Here is a 13,414-nt window from a genome sequence, read left to right as displayed (position 1 = left end):
CTGCACATGGAAAGATTAGTAGCTGCCCTTCCCAAAATGCAGTGCAAGGGTTCAGCTGCTGCTACTTCCCTTACTCCCTAGAAGAGAGAAAAACTCTTTGCCCATGGGCAAGAACCCATCCCTCTGATGGGATCCCCCCCTTTCATCCAAGTCCCCCAGTATAACTTCTGGTGCATCTGCAGCAGCCGAGAGTTGGGTTGCTTAGATCGAATACTCGCCACCTCCCTGAGGCTGCAAGCAGCCATTTTCATCTCAACACACACAATACGCCAGCTTCACTTTCATAGGATGAAGTTTATTGCTTTTAATTTACTCAAAACATTTTGCTGTGCAATTAAAAAAGAGTTCAGAGTCTCTTGAACACATGACCCAAGCTCCCAACCCCCAGTTTAGACAAGACTCCCAAATTTATGAAGAGGGGGAGCAGCATTTTGATCTAAATGCACTGGACCTAGAGACATTCCCCCACCCCATGTATGAAGGAAGGCCCGGGGGTTCTTAACCCTCGGAGGATTAACAGAGACACTCGAGTCTAAAATTGGCTTGGGCTACAGGAGGCTTCACGTGTCTTTAGCTGCTCTAAGTGGAAGAGTGGGCCCCTTGGTGTCCAGATCCGAGGGCAGAGGAGGAAGGGAGCCGAGAGACATTCAGGCCAAAAGCCAAAACAAGCAGGTGTGGGCCAGAACAAATTCACGTTCTGTTGGGTTTCTCCAGAAGTCGCTTTTGCTGATGCCCTCTGAAAACGGGAACAATCCAGGCAAGTCAAACAGTGTAGTGCGTGGGCCACCCTCACCACAGAAGAGGGAGGCTGGAGATGGTTCCTGCTCCATTCTTGGCACACCCAGGAAGCAAGTGTGCTTCTGTGCATGTGAAGAGGCAGGCCAGGAGACAGCTGCTTTTCAGTCTAAAGGGAAGGGAGGCCTGAAATGGAGGACAGAGGTAGTGACTCGCAGGACAGAACGAGGCCTCTGGAATAGTGGGTTCCCGGACAAGAAAGTGGTCTCATTCCCTGCCAGCTGCAGGTCATGTCAAACGGAAAGCGGCTCTTTGCTCAAATCCAGCTTTTTCAAGCTGTGGAAACCCCCCCCCCAGCACAGCACAGCGTCTCTGACAGCCAAAAGCAACTCAACAGATGCCTGCGATTCCTGAGCAATCCCAGCGAGGTGCACAGCTTCTTTTCCCCCAACAACGGAACTCCAGTTCCCATCTTGGCTGAGTAGTGTTTTTGAACGTACGTTTGGAGGTATTTGCAGAGTGAAGTGACGGGAAGGGGGAGTCATTTGCCAGAGAGGATGTATTTCAGTTGCCCCTAAAGAAGAAGAACACCCTTCTTTGGGGGCGGGAGGTGTAGAAATGCTCAAGCCCCCTCTTCTCATGTTCTCCAACAACAGATGCGGGAGCCTAGGTCAAGGGCAACACGGCCTGTTGCCTCCAGGCAAAGTTCCCAGGCTCCACTGCTTTGCTTCATGAGCTGAGCAGCCAGGAATCGTCACACCTTGCAGTCTATCACGTCCTCAGGTACCACCATGATGAGATGCACCGGGGGGGGGGGGGCACTTGCAAATTGTGTTTCCAAAGCTAGAGTGTGTCAGTACTACAGCCACTGGTGGGACAGGACTCTTCCTCCAGCACGTGCCACAAATCCACAGGAGGAAGGTAGTCAAAGGTGAGGCAGCGAGAGGCAAACTGGTGCCTTATTAATGCCCTGTGAAGGTTTGGAGATCAGCTATGTCATCTCCTGGACGCCCCCGCCCACTCCCCCAAGGGTAATCCATGGAAGGTGCACACGAGGGCTAGGTGAGGTTTCTTGGTAGCTTATCCCGGATCAGCCCATGCTGCACGCTGATAGCGTGGTCCAGTTCTTCCAGTTCTGAGGGAAGGGGGATCCCCAGTTCCCCCAGGTACAAAGAAAGGGCTTCAAAAGAATCCTCCAGTTTGGAAAATGGGGGCCTACGAGGAGATACGAGAGAGAGAAGGCAGCATGTTAATACAGGTTCTCCAGAGATGGGCGATCACCAACGGCAAGTAAAAACATGATCCCGATAACCAGAAAGAGATGCTGAAAATAATAGAAAGCTCTCTAAGGCCACCATCACACCAGACATTTACTTTAAACAGTCATGGCTTCCCCCAGAGAATCCTGGAAAGAGTAGTTTGCGAACGACCCTCTATTCGCTTCACGGAGACACAGTTTTCAGAGTGGTTTAACAGTCCCTCTTCCCTGAGCAGTCTGGGAATTGTAGCTCTGTGAGGGGAATAGGAGTCTCCTAACAACTCCCAGCACCTTTCACAAACCACACTTCCCAGGGTTCTTTGGGAGAAGCCATGATTTTTAAAAGTGGAATAATGGCAGAACAATGCATGGTGTGAATGTGGCCTAAGTCTGTAAGTAAGTGAACCAGCTCCGTTAGCAAGTGATGTGGACCCTGGTTTACTACCAAGTCAGACAGAATTCCATGGCCCAGAGAGGCAGACTCCGCACACTCAGTCGCAGCATTAGTGGGAAGCTGAGCCTTTCAAGACACAAGTGTCTGCTTTGCACAGAGGAAACGAGCCCTTGCCAGCTCTGGAGGGATGCGGTTTCCTTTTGTCACTGCTTCAAGTTAAAATTTACATACGTTGTTCCCTTTAACAGCAAAGACTTTAGAAAAGAAAAAGGGAGGGAATAAAATCAAAAGCAGACAAACACTCTTGTCCCCAGTGAGGGTCACACAAAGTCCCTCCCTCAAACAGAAGGTAAGGAACAGTCTTGATCAGCCTTGCCAACCTGATGCCCTCCAGATATTTTAAACTACAACCCCCATCAGCCCCAGCCAGGGGCTGATGATAGCTGCAGTCCAAAACATCTAGAGGGCCCCACGATGGCAAAGTCTGCCTTGCGTGATACACTTTCAGCACCAGACCAGAAGGAAGTAGCTGGACGCAACAGGGCCAGATGGGGCCTCACCTGCTTTCCGGCTCTAGTCCACAGCAGATGGCTGCCAGAGGGAAGAAGCCAGGGGGACAGTCCACAGGAACAAACTTCTCCCAGAAGAGTTTCACATTGAGGCCAAAATCCAGAGTGCGGGGGAGGCAATCCGGATCTGCATACACTTGTCCTATGATCTGGAAGGGAGAAAGGAGGCACTGGCGTCACCGAAAGCAGCAGGGACATTTGGGCATGGAACAGGCACCGAGGAAGGCAGGAGCAGGCAACAGGGCAGGCAAAAAGAGACAGGGTCCATCAAGGTCCTTCAGAGAACTAAAGATGAAATGTTTAAATGAGGAGGAGAAGAGGAAGCACATCTAAATGTTGACTCTATTTCTCTGCATTTCCCTGGCGAAGGACTCACAGGGCCAAAAAGGCACTGGATGAACAAACATCTCCTCTGTCCGCCCCGCTGCTTTTTGACGCCTACTTGCAGTTCCTTGTTGGGGATCCCATTCTTGCTGCACTTAGGAACACTGGCAAGCGGCACGATTCCCACCAAAGAGGCTGGAAAAGCTCTCCTCGATTCCTCAGGCACGGCTTCCAAGGCCTCCCCATCTGATGGGTCAAGCTGAGGTGAGTAACCCGGGAGGGGGAGAGGGCTGCCCCGTGGCCTTGTGGTGCTCTCAAGAGGTAGCCCTTCTCGACATGCCAGTGAGAAAGGTGACCTGCCTGGTGGGTGGGTGGCACATAGAAAATTCACCTCCGCCTGATTCCTGATGTGCAAGTTGAAGGAAAGACACACAGCTGGCTGACTTTTCTTTTTCATTTGGGCTATCAAAGTAGCTGCGCATCAGTTTTTTTGAGCAAGTGCCCGGGGGAAGAAAAGGGAGACTGTCAGCACCTTGGGAAAAGTTTCCGAAGCATGGGGGGAATGAGCGCTGGCTTGCATCCCACGCCATGTCAGCAGCACCTCCAGCCCGCCAGCCACTGCACTGGAAAGAGGAAGAGCCGCCGTGTGCAGTGGGCGAGCGAAGGCCCACCGATCTCACTAGGCCAGCTGAGGCCTCGGAGGTTTCTCCAGCCGGGCCAACCCAAGACCCTGCAAGTGGGGTAAGGGGAGCCACGGTCGGACGGGTCAGGCCTGATTGGCCGTGCTGGCCAGAGCGGAGGGGCGCTGTCGTCCACAACAGCCGGAGGCACCAGGCAGGTGCAGGCTGAACTTATCCACGCAAACAATTTACAAAGCGGTTGGGATTACAAAAATAAATTTCAAACACGTGTAGTTATGAACTGCTCTCAGAGCATGCTTGTACTAGAACTTCAGGGCCCGGCCGTGCGAATGATGCGGATCTTCCCCCTGGGTTAACCCAGCAGCTTCCTCACAAGCACCACAAAAAGCCCAGCGGCCCAGACTTACCTCACAAAGCACTATCCCGAAGGAAAAGATGTCCACCGTCTCGTCGTAGCTCTGCCCTGGAAGGAAAGGAAAAAGGAGCGGGCAGGGTGCATAAAATGGCAGTGACTCTGAGGCACAGGGGAGGATGGGCAGCTGGGCCAAGGGGGAGCGTTGCCCACAGAGCCACTTCTCAGCCACCCCGTCCACTTCCCGTTGTCTCAGTCGTCACATCGGAACCCGGTCTGCCTAACTGTTGTTTTGCTTTAATATGCTTTAAAGTCTTTTGGTTTTAAGGTATTTTTAAAATATGCTTTTAGTGTTTTTATTTGTCACCTGGGCTCCTTCTGGGAGGAAGGGTGGGATATAAATTTAATAAATAAATAAAATAAAACCACTCGGGGCATACTCCTGACATTTTCCCCATTTTAACCTTGCACACCTGTGAGTAAAAGGCCAAGGGAAGAGATGGTGCCCTGTCCCAGCCCCCCACAAAAGCACCACAGCTGAGAAGGGCACTTTGTCCGGCTTCCACACAGGACAGATCTCCAGGAAGGCCTGCGCATTCAGCTGCCGGGGAGGGCTGTGGCTCAGCGGCAAAGCACCGCTTTGCACGTAGGGGGTCCCAGGTTCAACCCCTAGCGGCATCTCCAGGGAGGGCTGGGAGAGAGCCCCGGCCTGAAACCCTGGAGAGCTGCTGCTGCTGCTGCCAGTCAGTGTAGACAATGCTGAGCTCGATGCGTCAAGGCAGCTTCCTCTGCCCTTGTGAGGGAGGCCTCTTACCGTTCAGCATCTCTGGCGCCATCCAGTAGGGGTTCCCCACCACAGTGTAGCGCTTCTTCCGGTCACTCTTGCGCAAGGTGCGCTTCTTGGCCGAGGGCTTTTCCAGGGTGGGCTTCTTCTTCTCCTCCACGATCAGCCGGGAGAGGCCAAAGTCGGCAACCACCACCGTCTTGTCCTGCAGGCAGGAACAAAGCAGAAGAGGAGACCTTCAGAGGCTTCACCCTCCGTGGGGACCAGAAGGGCCCATTTCCCCATGAGCTGCAGTATCCATAAGGAACACTCAGGGGTCAACATCTGGCACGGCCGGGAGAAAAAGGGAGGAATCTCTGGCTCGAAAAAAGGCCTAACAGGATGGGGTTTTTTTGTGGGGAGGGGGAATGTATGTTGCTAAAAGTCGCCACCTGTTCTCGGCCACCAATAAAAAGGTCAGGCTTAAAGAAATCCAAGATGTGAACAACTGTGCACTCCCTCGGGCAGCAACACCTGCAGGGCACCAACTTGGGCTTATGAAGCTGCCTTGCATGGAGAGCGAAGCCAACTGGGGCATCTGATCTACGATGAAAGTTTACTGAGGAGAACTTTATTGTTCATGCATTGTTCTAATTAGCAACTTGTACAAATTGTTGTATGTGATCTGACTTTCCACATTATTTGCCCCTGATGAAGGCAGGAGTTTTTCCAGCCGAAACGCATTGGGCGTAACTTTTTAAAAATATTTTTACAATAAATCTCCAGACTTTGATTCACCCACATTTGCCTCTTGACATCCTGGTTTTTCTCCCCCTTTTTTCTGATGCCCAATGGCCTCATTTTACCATTCTTAGCATGAGATCCTTCCAGTCTCTATAGCTTCCTAGGATGGACCCCAAAGTTGCTGTCTATGTAAACTGCGGGTGGGGGGGCAGAGTCACTGGCCTGTGTGGGGCTAATTTGGCCCAGCATGGGCCCCAATTTGGCCAGTGAAGCCGTTTTCCCCAAACCACACCCACCTGCCCCACATGTGATGTCAGGCATGGGGCAGGTGGAGACGAGAAACAAGGGAGCCGGCCTGTGAATGCGACTTTGGAGTTATCCAAAGAAAAGACCCTGAAGCACCCAGGAAGGTGCTTTACTTACCTGGAGAGAAAGGATGGGCGGGGGGGGGGTAGAGAAGTGTTCTTGGGGGTGGGGTGGGGTGGCAGGAGGGAAGAGAGACACAACAGGCACTCACCAGCTTGATCAGGCAGTTGTGGGAATTCAGGTCTCGGTGAATGATGCACATCGAGTGCAGGTAAGCCTGTGAAAGGGAGAAGCAGGAAGGAGACGCATGTACACAAATGCACCTCTCCGCTTTCAGCTCAGCCAATTTCCAAAAGTTGCGCTTTGGGCTGATCCTTCCCCCTTACGCAAAGCTCCTGCTAGCCCGCCTCACAGGCTGCCCAAGTGTCTTCCAAGCACTGAGCCTTCAGCTCTTCCCATTGCCCTTTGTGTGTGAGGCGCTGGGGGCCAACAAAAGAGCCAGGGGCACGGAGGAGCCGGGCCCCAGGTGGACCTGCCTGGCCCAGAACTGCCGTAGCCCTACTGCACTAAAGCCCTATTACACTAGAGACCTCCAGATGCGAGGGATGAACGCACAAGCAAGAGGCCAGGGCCTGCCCAAGAGCCAGAACTGAGCCAACTGCACCTGTCTCTCTCCATCGCAACCCTTTCCAAGTCAGGTTTTCATTGCATGGGTCTGGATTTATTTTTATTTTCTTGTGGGGTGGGCTGGGAGCAGAGAGGCTTCCCGTCCTGCAAACACGTCAGCAGCAGCAGCTGCCCCTGCGCTTTGGCTGCTTGCTCAGCGGGCAGTTCTTGCTTCAGAAAGTGCCTGAATGGTCAGGGAGAGGGTGTAGCCCCCTTGAAGAAGCTGATCCTCAAGGGAACTTATGCCAGCTCTGGGAAGCATCTAGGGCAAGGGGAGGCTCCTCTCCAGAGCTAGCCCATGACTTGTTGCCGCCCGAGGCAAGGGACAAGAAGCCAACTCCTCCCCACCCCACCTCCATGTACAGAAAGGTGGAGGCAAGCGGAGTGGCAGTCGAATCCGGGAATGAGATCGCCTCCTCCGCTGCCCGTGAGTGGGACTGAAGGGGGCACAAGAGACTGGGTGCCCCACGCAGATCTGAGCTCCAGCTGAGGAGAACGGCCAGCGGGCTGAAGGGGAAGAATGCCACTGCGGCTCCTTCAGTATCTACCAGCTGAGACAATGACTTCCTTCTGCCTAAGAGCAAGGCCGACTGGCCCTGATTCTCTCCCAGCTGCACACACACCCACCCCGTAGCTGCATCAAGCTCCCAGCTCAGCACCTCACATTTCCCAAGCCCTCAACGTGAGTGTGTATCGGGGGGAACAGGGGGCTCACCATTCCTGAGGCAATGCCTTTGGCAAAGCTGACCTTCTGCTCCCAAGGAAATGGCTCCTGAAAGGCAAAGAGAAAGGCCTCCAATTAACGTCTGCCTTACGCAAACTAAGTGGCAGTGGCAGATGAACTGCTGAGTGTTCTGGTCACAGGGACATCAGCTGATGGGAGCTGTAGTCCAAAACGGCTCTGCTGGGCAGGGACTGATGGGAGCTGTAGTCCAAAACGGCTCTGCTGGGCAGGGACTGATGGGAGCTGTAGTCCAAAATGGCTCTGCTGGGCGGGGACTGATGGGAGTTGTAGTTCAAAATGGCTCTGCTGGGCGGGGACTGATGGGAGCTGTAGCCCAAGCCATCTGGAGGGTATCAGTTAGGGGGAGGCTGCTCTGGAAGCTGACGGCTTTAGCGGCCAACAGCCAGGGCAGTTTCAGTGCATGATTTCCCCCTGCCTATTTGACACGCTGCCCACTCCTCCTGAGCGGCACGTCACTCACCACATTCCGGAGGAAGTCCTTCAGAGTCCCGCCTTCAATGTACTCTGTGAGAAGATTGAGCTTCTTGTCCTTGTACAACACCCCAATGAATTTCAGGACGTTGGGATGATCCAAGCTGCGCATGACTTTTACCTGAGAAGACAAGAGGCTGGGATATACCGTGACTTCCTCTACACTTCATTTTTTGAAGAAAACAAAGAATATTTATTGTAGGTCTATGCTGCTCTTGTAGGGGACTTCCAGCCCAGGGGCTGAGCGGATCCTCACCTGCTCGGTTTCAGAACTTCTGCGGCATCAGGGAGCCCAGGCGTGTTGGCCTCCAAGGGGCTACATTTGCAGATGCAAAGCCTCTAACGTCCCTTCAGACAGAGGCGATAAGCCCTGCTACCATTGTTCTCTGCAGTGCCTCTTTTACCTTGCCAGTGTGGTGTAGAGGTTATGACTGTCGGACTTGGACCCAGGAGACCAAGGTTCAAATCCCTCCTCGGCCATGTGAAACCCACTGGGTGATCCTTGGGCCAGTCCCCACCGCTCAGCTACCTCACAGGGTTGTTGTGAGGATAAAATGGGGAGGGACAGAACCATGGATGCCACCTTGAGCTCCTTGGGGGGGAAAGGTGGGATATACACGTAATAAAATGCATAACTGAAAATAAAATATTTTTAAAAAACGGTAGAACCAGGAAGGGGGAAGATAGATGAGGTCAGTAGTTGGTGTCTGAACGGCACAGCAAGATGTTTGTCAGAGTTGTCCCTAGCAATGGAGGGAGCGCATGTCAGTGGGGCTCCACTTTAGGCAGCAAAACGTTTTGGTCCAACACTGGCTCTCCAGGCCAACGTGCGACGCTGAATGCAAACCAAACCTTGGCCATTATTTGCATGACTTAAAAGACAAGAACAGCTGCATGTGGCCTAATATCCTTTTGCTCTCCTTGAAGTGGGACGCAGTTACCAGGACGGCTTCAGAGTGCCAATTTCCTACTGAGATCGTGGAATCATAAAGGGACAGCCTGCACACCACCCCCAGGAACCGTTTGAAAAGGCGGCCGTGCCTACCTCTGTCAAGAAGGTCTTCTGCGTTTCCTCGTCACAACGAATCAGCTCCTTCATCACCATCACCTTCTCGGTTGCTCTGTGAGTCACCTTCATAACAGCAAAAGGAGAAGAAGAACTGAAATTGGGCACCGTCTCACTGATTCTTACAAGATCTCTGTGAAAGGAGACTGGTTTTACTTGCTTTTACGTGTTTTTATATCGCCATTTTGTTGGGTTTAGGTTCTGTTTTTGTTTTACTATTTTAACACTATATCGTTTGGGTTTTAGACTGTATACCGCTTACGAGATTTTTTAAAATATCAAGTGGTATGCAAATACTTTACAATAAATAAATAAAAACAAACATCCTACACCACAGAGCATTACGGACAGGCTGCAAAGCAGGATACGGAGACACGGCCTGTCTCTGCCTATCTGGTCCCTCTCTAGTTTCCTCTAGAAGCAGGACTTTGCTCAAACAATCTAAAACACAAGTTTGGGGCCTGAGCCAAAGTCAGTGCTAATCATAAGCATCGTAAATGAGACCTGCAACAAAATGTTGTTCTGTTGTTATTGAGGGTTGAATGCTATTGAATGTTGTCTATCATTATTCCTTTCTGTAAACTGCTTAGTGATTTTTACTATAGCCAGTGGTATTACATTTATTTAACAAGTATAATAAAACAAAGTTTCTCGGCTGACCTGTCCCAAAATAAAAAGAAACACTGGAAGCTGCCTATATGAAGTCAGCCCACTGCTCTCTCGAGCTCACCGACCGGCAGCAGCCCTGCAGGGTTTCCCAGCCCAATCTGCAGACACCTGGGATTGAGCATGGGCCCTTCTGCATGCCAGGCAGATGATCTGCCACTGAACGATGGTCCCTCCCCGTAAATACCCAGCAAAAAGTCATGCAGAAAGGAGCTTGCAGTTCGGAGGCAAGGCTGAACCCGATGTTCCCATCCCTAACAACACAGGAGTCTTGCAGAATGCAGTGTGTGTGTGTGTGTGTGGGGTCATAGCTGGGAAGGAGGCAGGCATGCACAAGACAGAGGCCACAATTAGTCAAAGGGCTCTTGCCCGAGTTGGCACACTCATTGCAAGGCATGCTTCAGAGGGGGCTTTTGGCTTACCTGGACCGGCCACTTGCCTACCCACAGAAAAACAAGAAGAAAAACATGCTCATTAGTAAGAAAAAGGTAGGAGGAGCGGGAATGTGGCCTACACCCCAAAGAGGCAGCTGAAAACAGGGCAGCTGGTAGGAAGATTCAGGGCAGACAAAAGAAAGGACTGCTTCACACAGAGCATATTCGGTCCCAAGAGAGGCAGCAATGGCCACCAACGTGGACAGCTTTAAAAGAGGATTAGGCCAATTCATAAGGACGGGAATCGATTGCTGCTAACTCTGATATATATGTTCAAATTCCATGGCTGGAGGCCATAGGCTTCTGAATACCAGTTGCTGGAAACCACAGGAGGGGAGAGTGATGCTGCGCTCAGCTCCCGCTCATGGGCTTCCCATAATGGGCATCTGGTGGGCCGCTGTGAGAACAGGATGCTGGACTAGAGGGGCCAGTGGCCTGATCCAGCTGCGGGGCGCTTTTAACGTTCTCACGGTTAAGAGGGAGATCAAGGACCCTTCTGTACTATGCCCAAATCGGAATGCAGGACAGCCTGTCCCCTTGATCTTTCCAAGCAAGACATAACCCAGTAATGGCCAAAATCTGATCTCCGTGAGTTATGGCGTAGGCAGCAGGGCCACTGGTGAACTCAGCCTGACAAGCTGCGAAGGCCGCTGGGGACCAAGGGGGCAACATGGTTCCTCAGTAGCAGATTTAGCCCGAGCACAACATTGTGGCAACAGATCAAACTAATTATTCGCAAAGAGAAGACCGCCCAGAGAGCTTCGGCTATGGGGCAGTATACAAGTGCAATACATAAATAAATATAGATAAATTTAGCTGCGGTGCTTGAGCTTCAAATCATTCCTCCAAGCGGACCTCGGCACCGGACAACCTTAGGTCCAGCTACTCAGGCTCTTGCACCCAAACCCAGGATGCAGTTGCAGAGAGCAAACTTAAAACGTTGCCATCATAGAAAGCCAGACCATAAGTTCATGTAGCTCAGTAATGTCTACACTGGCTGGCAGCAGCTCTCCAGACAAGGAGTCTTTCCCAGCCCTACCTAGAGATGCCTTGAGGACTGAACCTGGGGCCTTCTGCATGCTACGCAGAGCTACTATGGCCTTTCCCCGTTCAGTGTCCGCTGCACCTATTTCAAGAACAATGCAAAGAACAGGGAACAATGAAAGGAGAAGCCAGATGAGCACCAAGAACACCAGAGGGGCAGAAAAAGGATCCTGATGACTGGGGCACAAAATTAATGTGAGAAGCATATACTCCCCTGCGCTGGTTGGGTTGGGGGGCTGCTGGGAGGGAGAGAGTTAAGAGTCGTGTGTGATAGTCTACTCACCTTGATAGCTTGGCCAAAGAAGCCTTTCCCCAACACCTCCCCGTGAATCAGGTCACAGGGACGGAAGATCTGCTGGGAACAGCTTGTTGAAGAGCGGAGCGACTCAGAACGGCTGATATCCCGGCTGAGGATGAGCGGTTCCTTTGGGGAGCTGGGGCCGGGGGACTTGGAAATGCTGTTGCTTCGCCTGATGCACAAAACATAAACGAGGCTAGGACTTTCACTGGGAGGGACCTTTTGGACTACAACTCCCATCAGCCCACAGTGCGCTGTAGTCCTAAAGGTCTGGAGGGCATCAGGTTGAGGAAGGCTATGCTAGAGGATCAAAGCATACATTCTGAAACCACTCAGTTTACACCCCACCTTACGAAACATGTGCCAAATGGCTCACACGTTTGCAAAAATGCCAGTCGGAAGCCCGTTTATTTATTTATTTGTTTTTATTTATTTGTTTCATTTATAAACCACCCATAGCGAGTAGCTCTGTTGGCAAGTGTTGTGGCGGTTTCCTCTGGACTTGGTACCTGAGGGAGCGCCGCCGCAGCGTTCCTTCCAGATTCTCCTTAAGGTCCAGAGCAGAGATGGGGCAGGGGGAAGAGGGCTTCTTATGGTGCCCGGGAGGCAGCCGGGAGTCCAGGCGCAGCCTGTCAAGGCGCTGGGAGACAGGGTCATGCTCAATCAACAGCTGGAGAGTTTGGCTCGTCTTGCGAATCAGGTCCTCTACCTGAGAAGCAAAGCCAAGAATAAGGGAACCGAGAGAGATTTCCAAGGGAGTATTCTGATTCTGCAGGGGTCATTCGTAAAGTAGTTGCTGATGACACCGGCATTGGTAAGCCACCAAACACATCGAGCATGATAAAAATTTTCTGCCTTAATTCAGTCCAGAGGACTTGTGTTCACGTGTGGACTGAAAATCAGAAAAAGGGTTTTGGGAATGAGCAATATTAATTATGTCTGTCTTTGGACTTCCTGCATTCCATTTCCCTCCAACCTCACCGCTTACAACCCCCACCCCCAAACCACACGTGTGTCTGTGTCAGGGGTATTTTGTTTATGCCATATAAAAAACTCTGCTTTTGTCTTGAGCTGGTGCCTTAAGGAGAGGATCAAAATCATTCCAGGGATCAGAATGAAGACTCAAGTTGCTGAACAAAAAAATCTCTGCCTTTTACCAAATCAGTCTATTTGTCTGGCCCCATCTGCACTCGGCATTTAAAGCAGTATTATACCACTTTAAAGAGTCATGGCTTCCCCCAAAGAATCCTGGGAACTGTAGTTTGTTATACACACATCCCATTCCCCTTCTCAGGACTACAATTCCCAGAATGGTTTAACAATCAATCCTCCTTCCACGGGAACTGTCGCTCTGTGAGGGGAACAGGGGCTCTCCTAACAACTCTCAGCACCCTTTACAAACCCCAGATCCCAGGATTCTTTGGGGGAAGCCATAACTGTTACAGTGGTATAACACTGCTTTAAATGTAGAGTGCAGATGGAGCCTCCATCTATAGCCGTCTGTCCCAGCCTTCGCCAGCTCCCATCAGTCCAGCAAGAACAGCCAAGTTGGGGCTGATAGGAGTTGTAGTCCAAAACTTCTGGAAGGCACTAGGTTGGCAAAGGTTGTTTTACTCTGACCGGCAGTGGCTCTCCAGGGCTCCCAGCAGAGATCTTTCACATTTACTTAAGAGACGCCCTTGGGGATTGGACCTGGGCCCTTCTGCATGCAAAGCACGTGATCTAACCCTGAGCGACTGGTCTTCCACCAGGAGCAGAAAGTGCATTAAAGAGGCTTCCAGAGCGCCGAGGAAAGAACATTTGCTTTTTGATATGTTCTTAAACCTTCTTTTTAAAAAAATGATTTTAATCTTAGACAATGTTTTTAAAGCTTTTTTAAAGAAACGTTTTTAAAGATGTTTGGTTTTAATGTGTTTTAAAGTTTGTTTTTATGATGTT

The 13,414-nt window shown here is 51.3% G+C and overlaps 1 protein-coding gene across 4 annotated transcripts in view; it reads right to left on the bottom strand.

The window, feature by feature from the left end:
- Positions 1-274: 274 nt before the first annotated feature.
- LIMK2 (LIM domain kinase 2) overlaps positions 275-13,414 on the bottom strand; it is a 38,326-nt gene continuing 25,186 nt past the window's right edge. For all 4 annotated transcript variants that reach the window (XM_061602751.1, XM_061602754.1, XM_061602753.1 and 1 more), the window contains 10 exons: positions 11,986-12,185; positions 11,462-11,648; positions 9,014-9,100; positions 7,958-8,089; positions 7,468-7,524; positions 6,298-6,363; positions 5,088-5,262; positions 4,329-4,384; positions 2,948-3,105; positions 275-1,950 (listed from right to left, as the gene is read on the bottom strand). In XM_061602751.1, coding sequence (XP_061458735.1) covers positions 1,794-1,950; positions 2,948-3,105; positions 4,329-4,384; positions 5,088-5,262; positions 6,298-6,363; positions 7,468-7,524; positions 7,958-8,089; positions 9,014-9,100; positions 11,462-11,648; positions 11,986-12,185 — 1,275 coding nt within the window. In that variant the 3' untranslated portion in view covers positions 275-1,793. The remainder of the gene's footprint in view (positions 1,951-2,947; positions 3,106-4,328; positions 4,385-5,087; positions 5,263-6,297; positions 6,364-7,467; positions 7,525-7,957; positions 8,090-9,013; positions 9,101-11,461; positions 11,649-11,985; positions 12,186-13,414) is intronic.

The sequence above is a fragment of the Rhineura floridana genome, chromosome 19 (assembly GCF_030035675.1).
Source record: "Rhineura floridana isolate rRhiFlo1 chromosome 19, rRhiFlo1.hap2, whole genome shotgun sequence".
Taxonomy (NCBI): Eukaryota; Metazoa; Chordata; class Lepidosauria; order Squamata; family Rhineuridae; genus Rhineura; species Rhineura floridana.
Note: the sequence above shows the minus strand (reverse complement) of the source record. Positions and strands in the feature narration are given on the sequence as shown.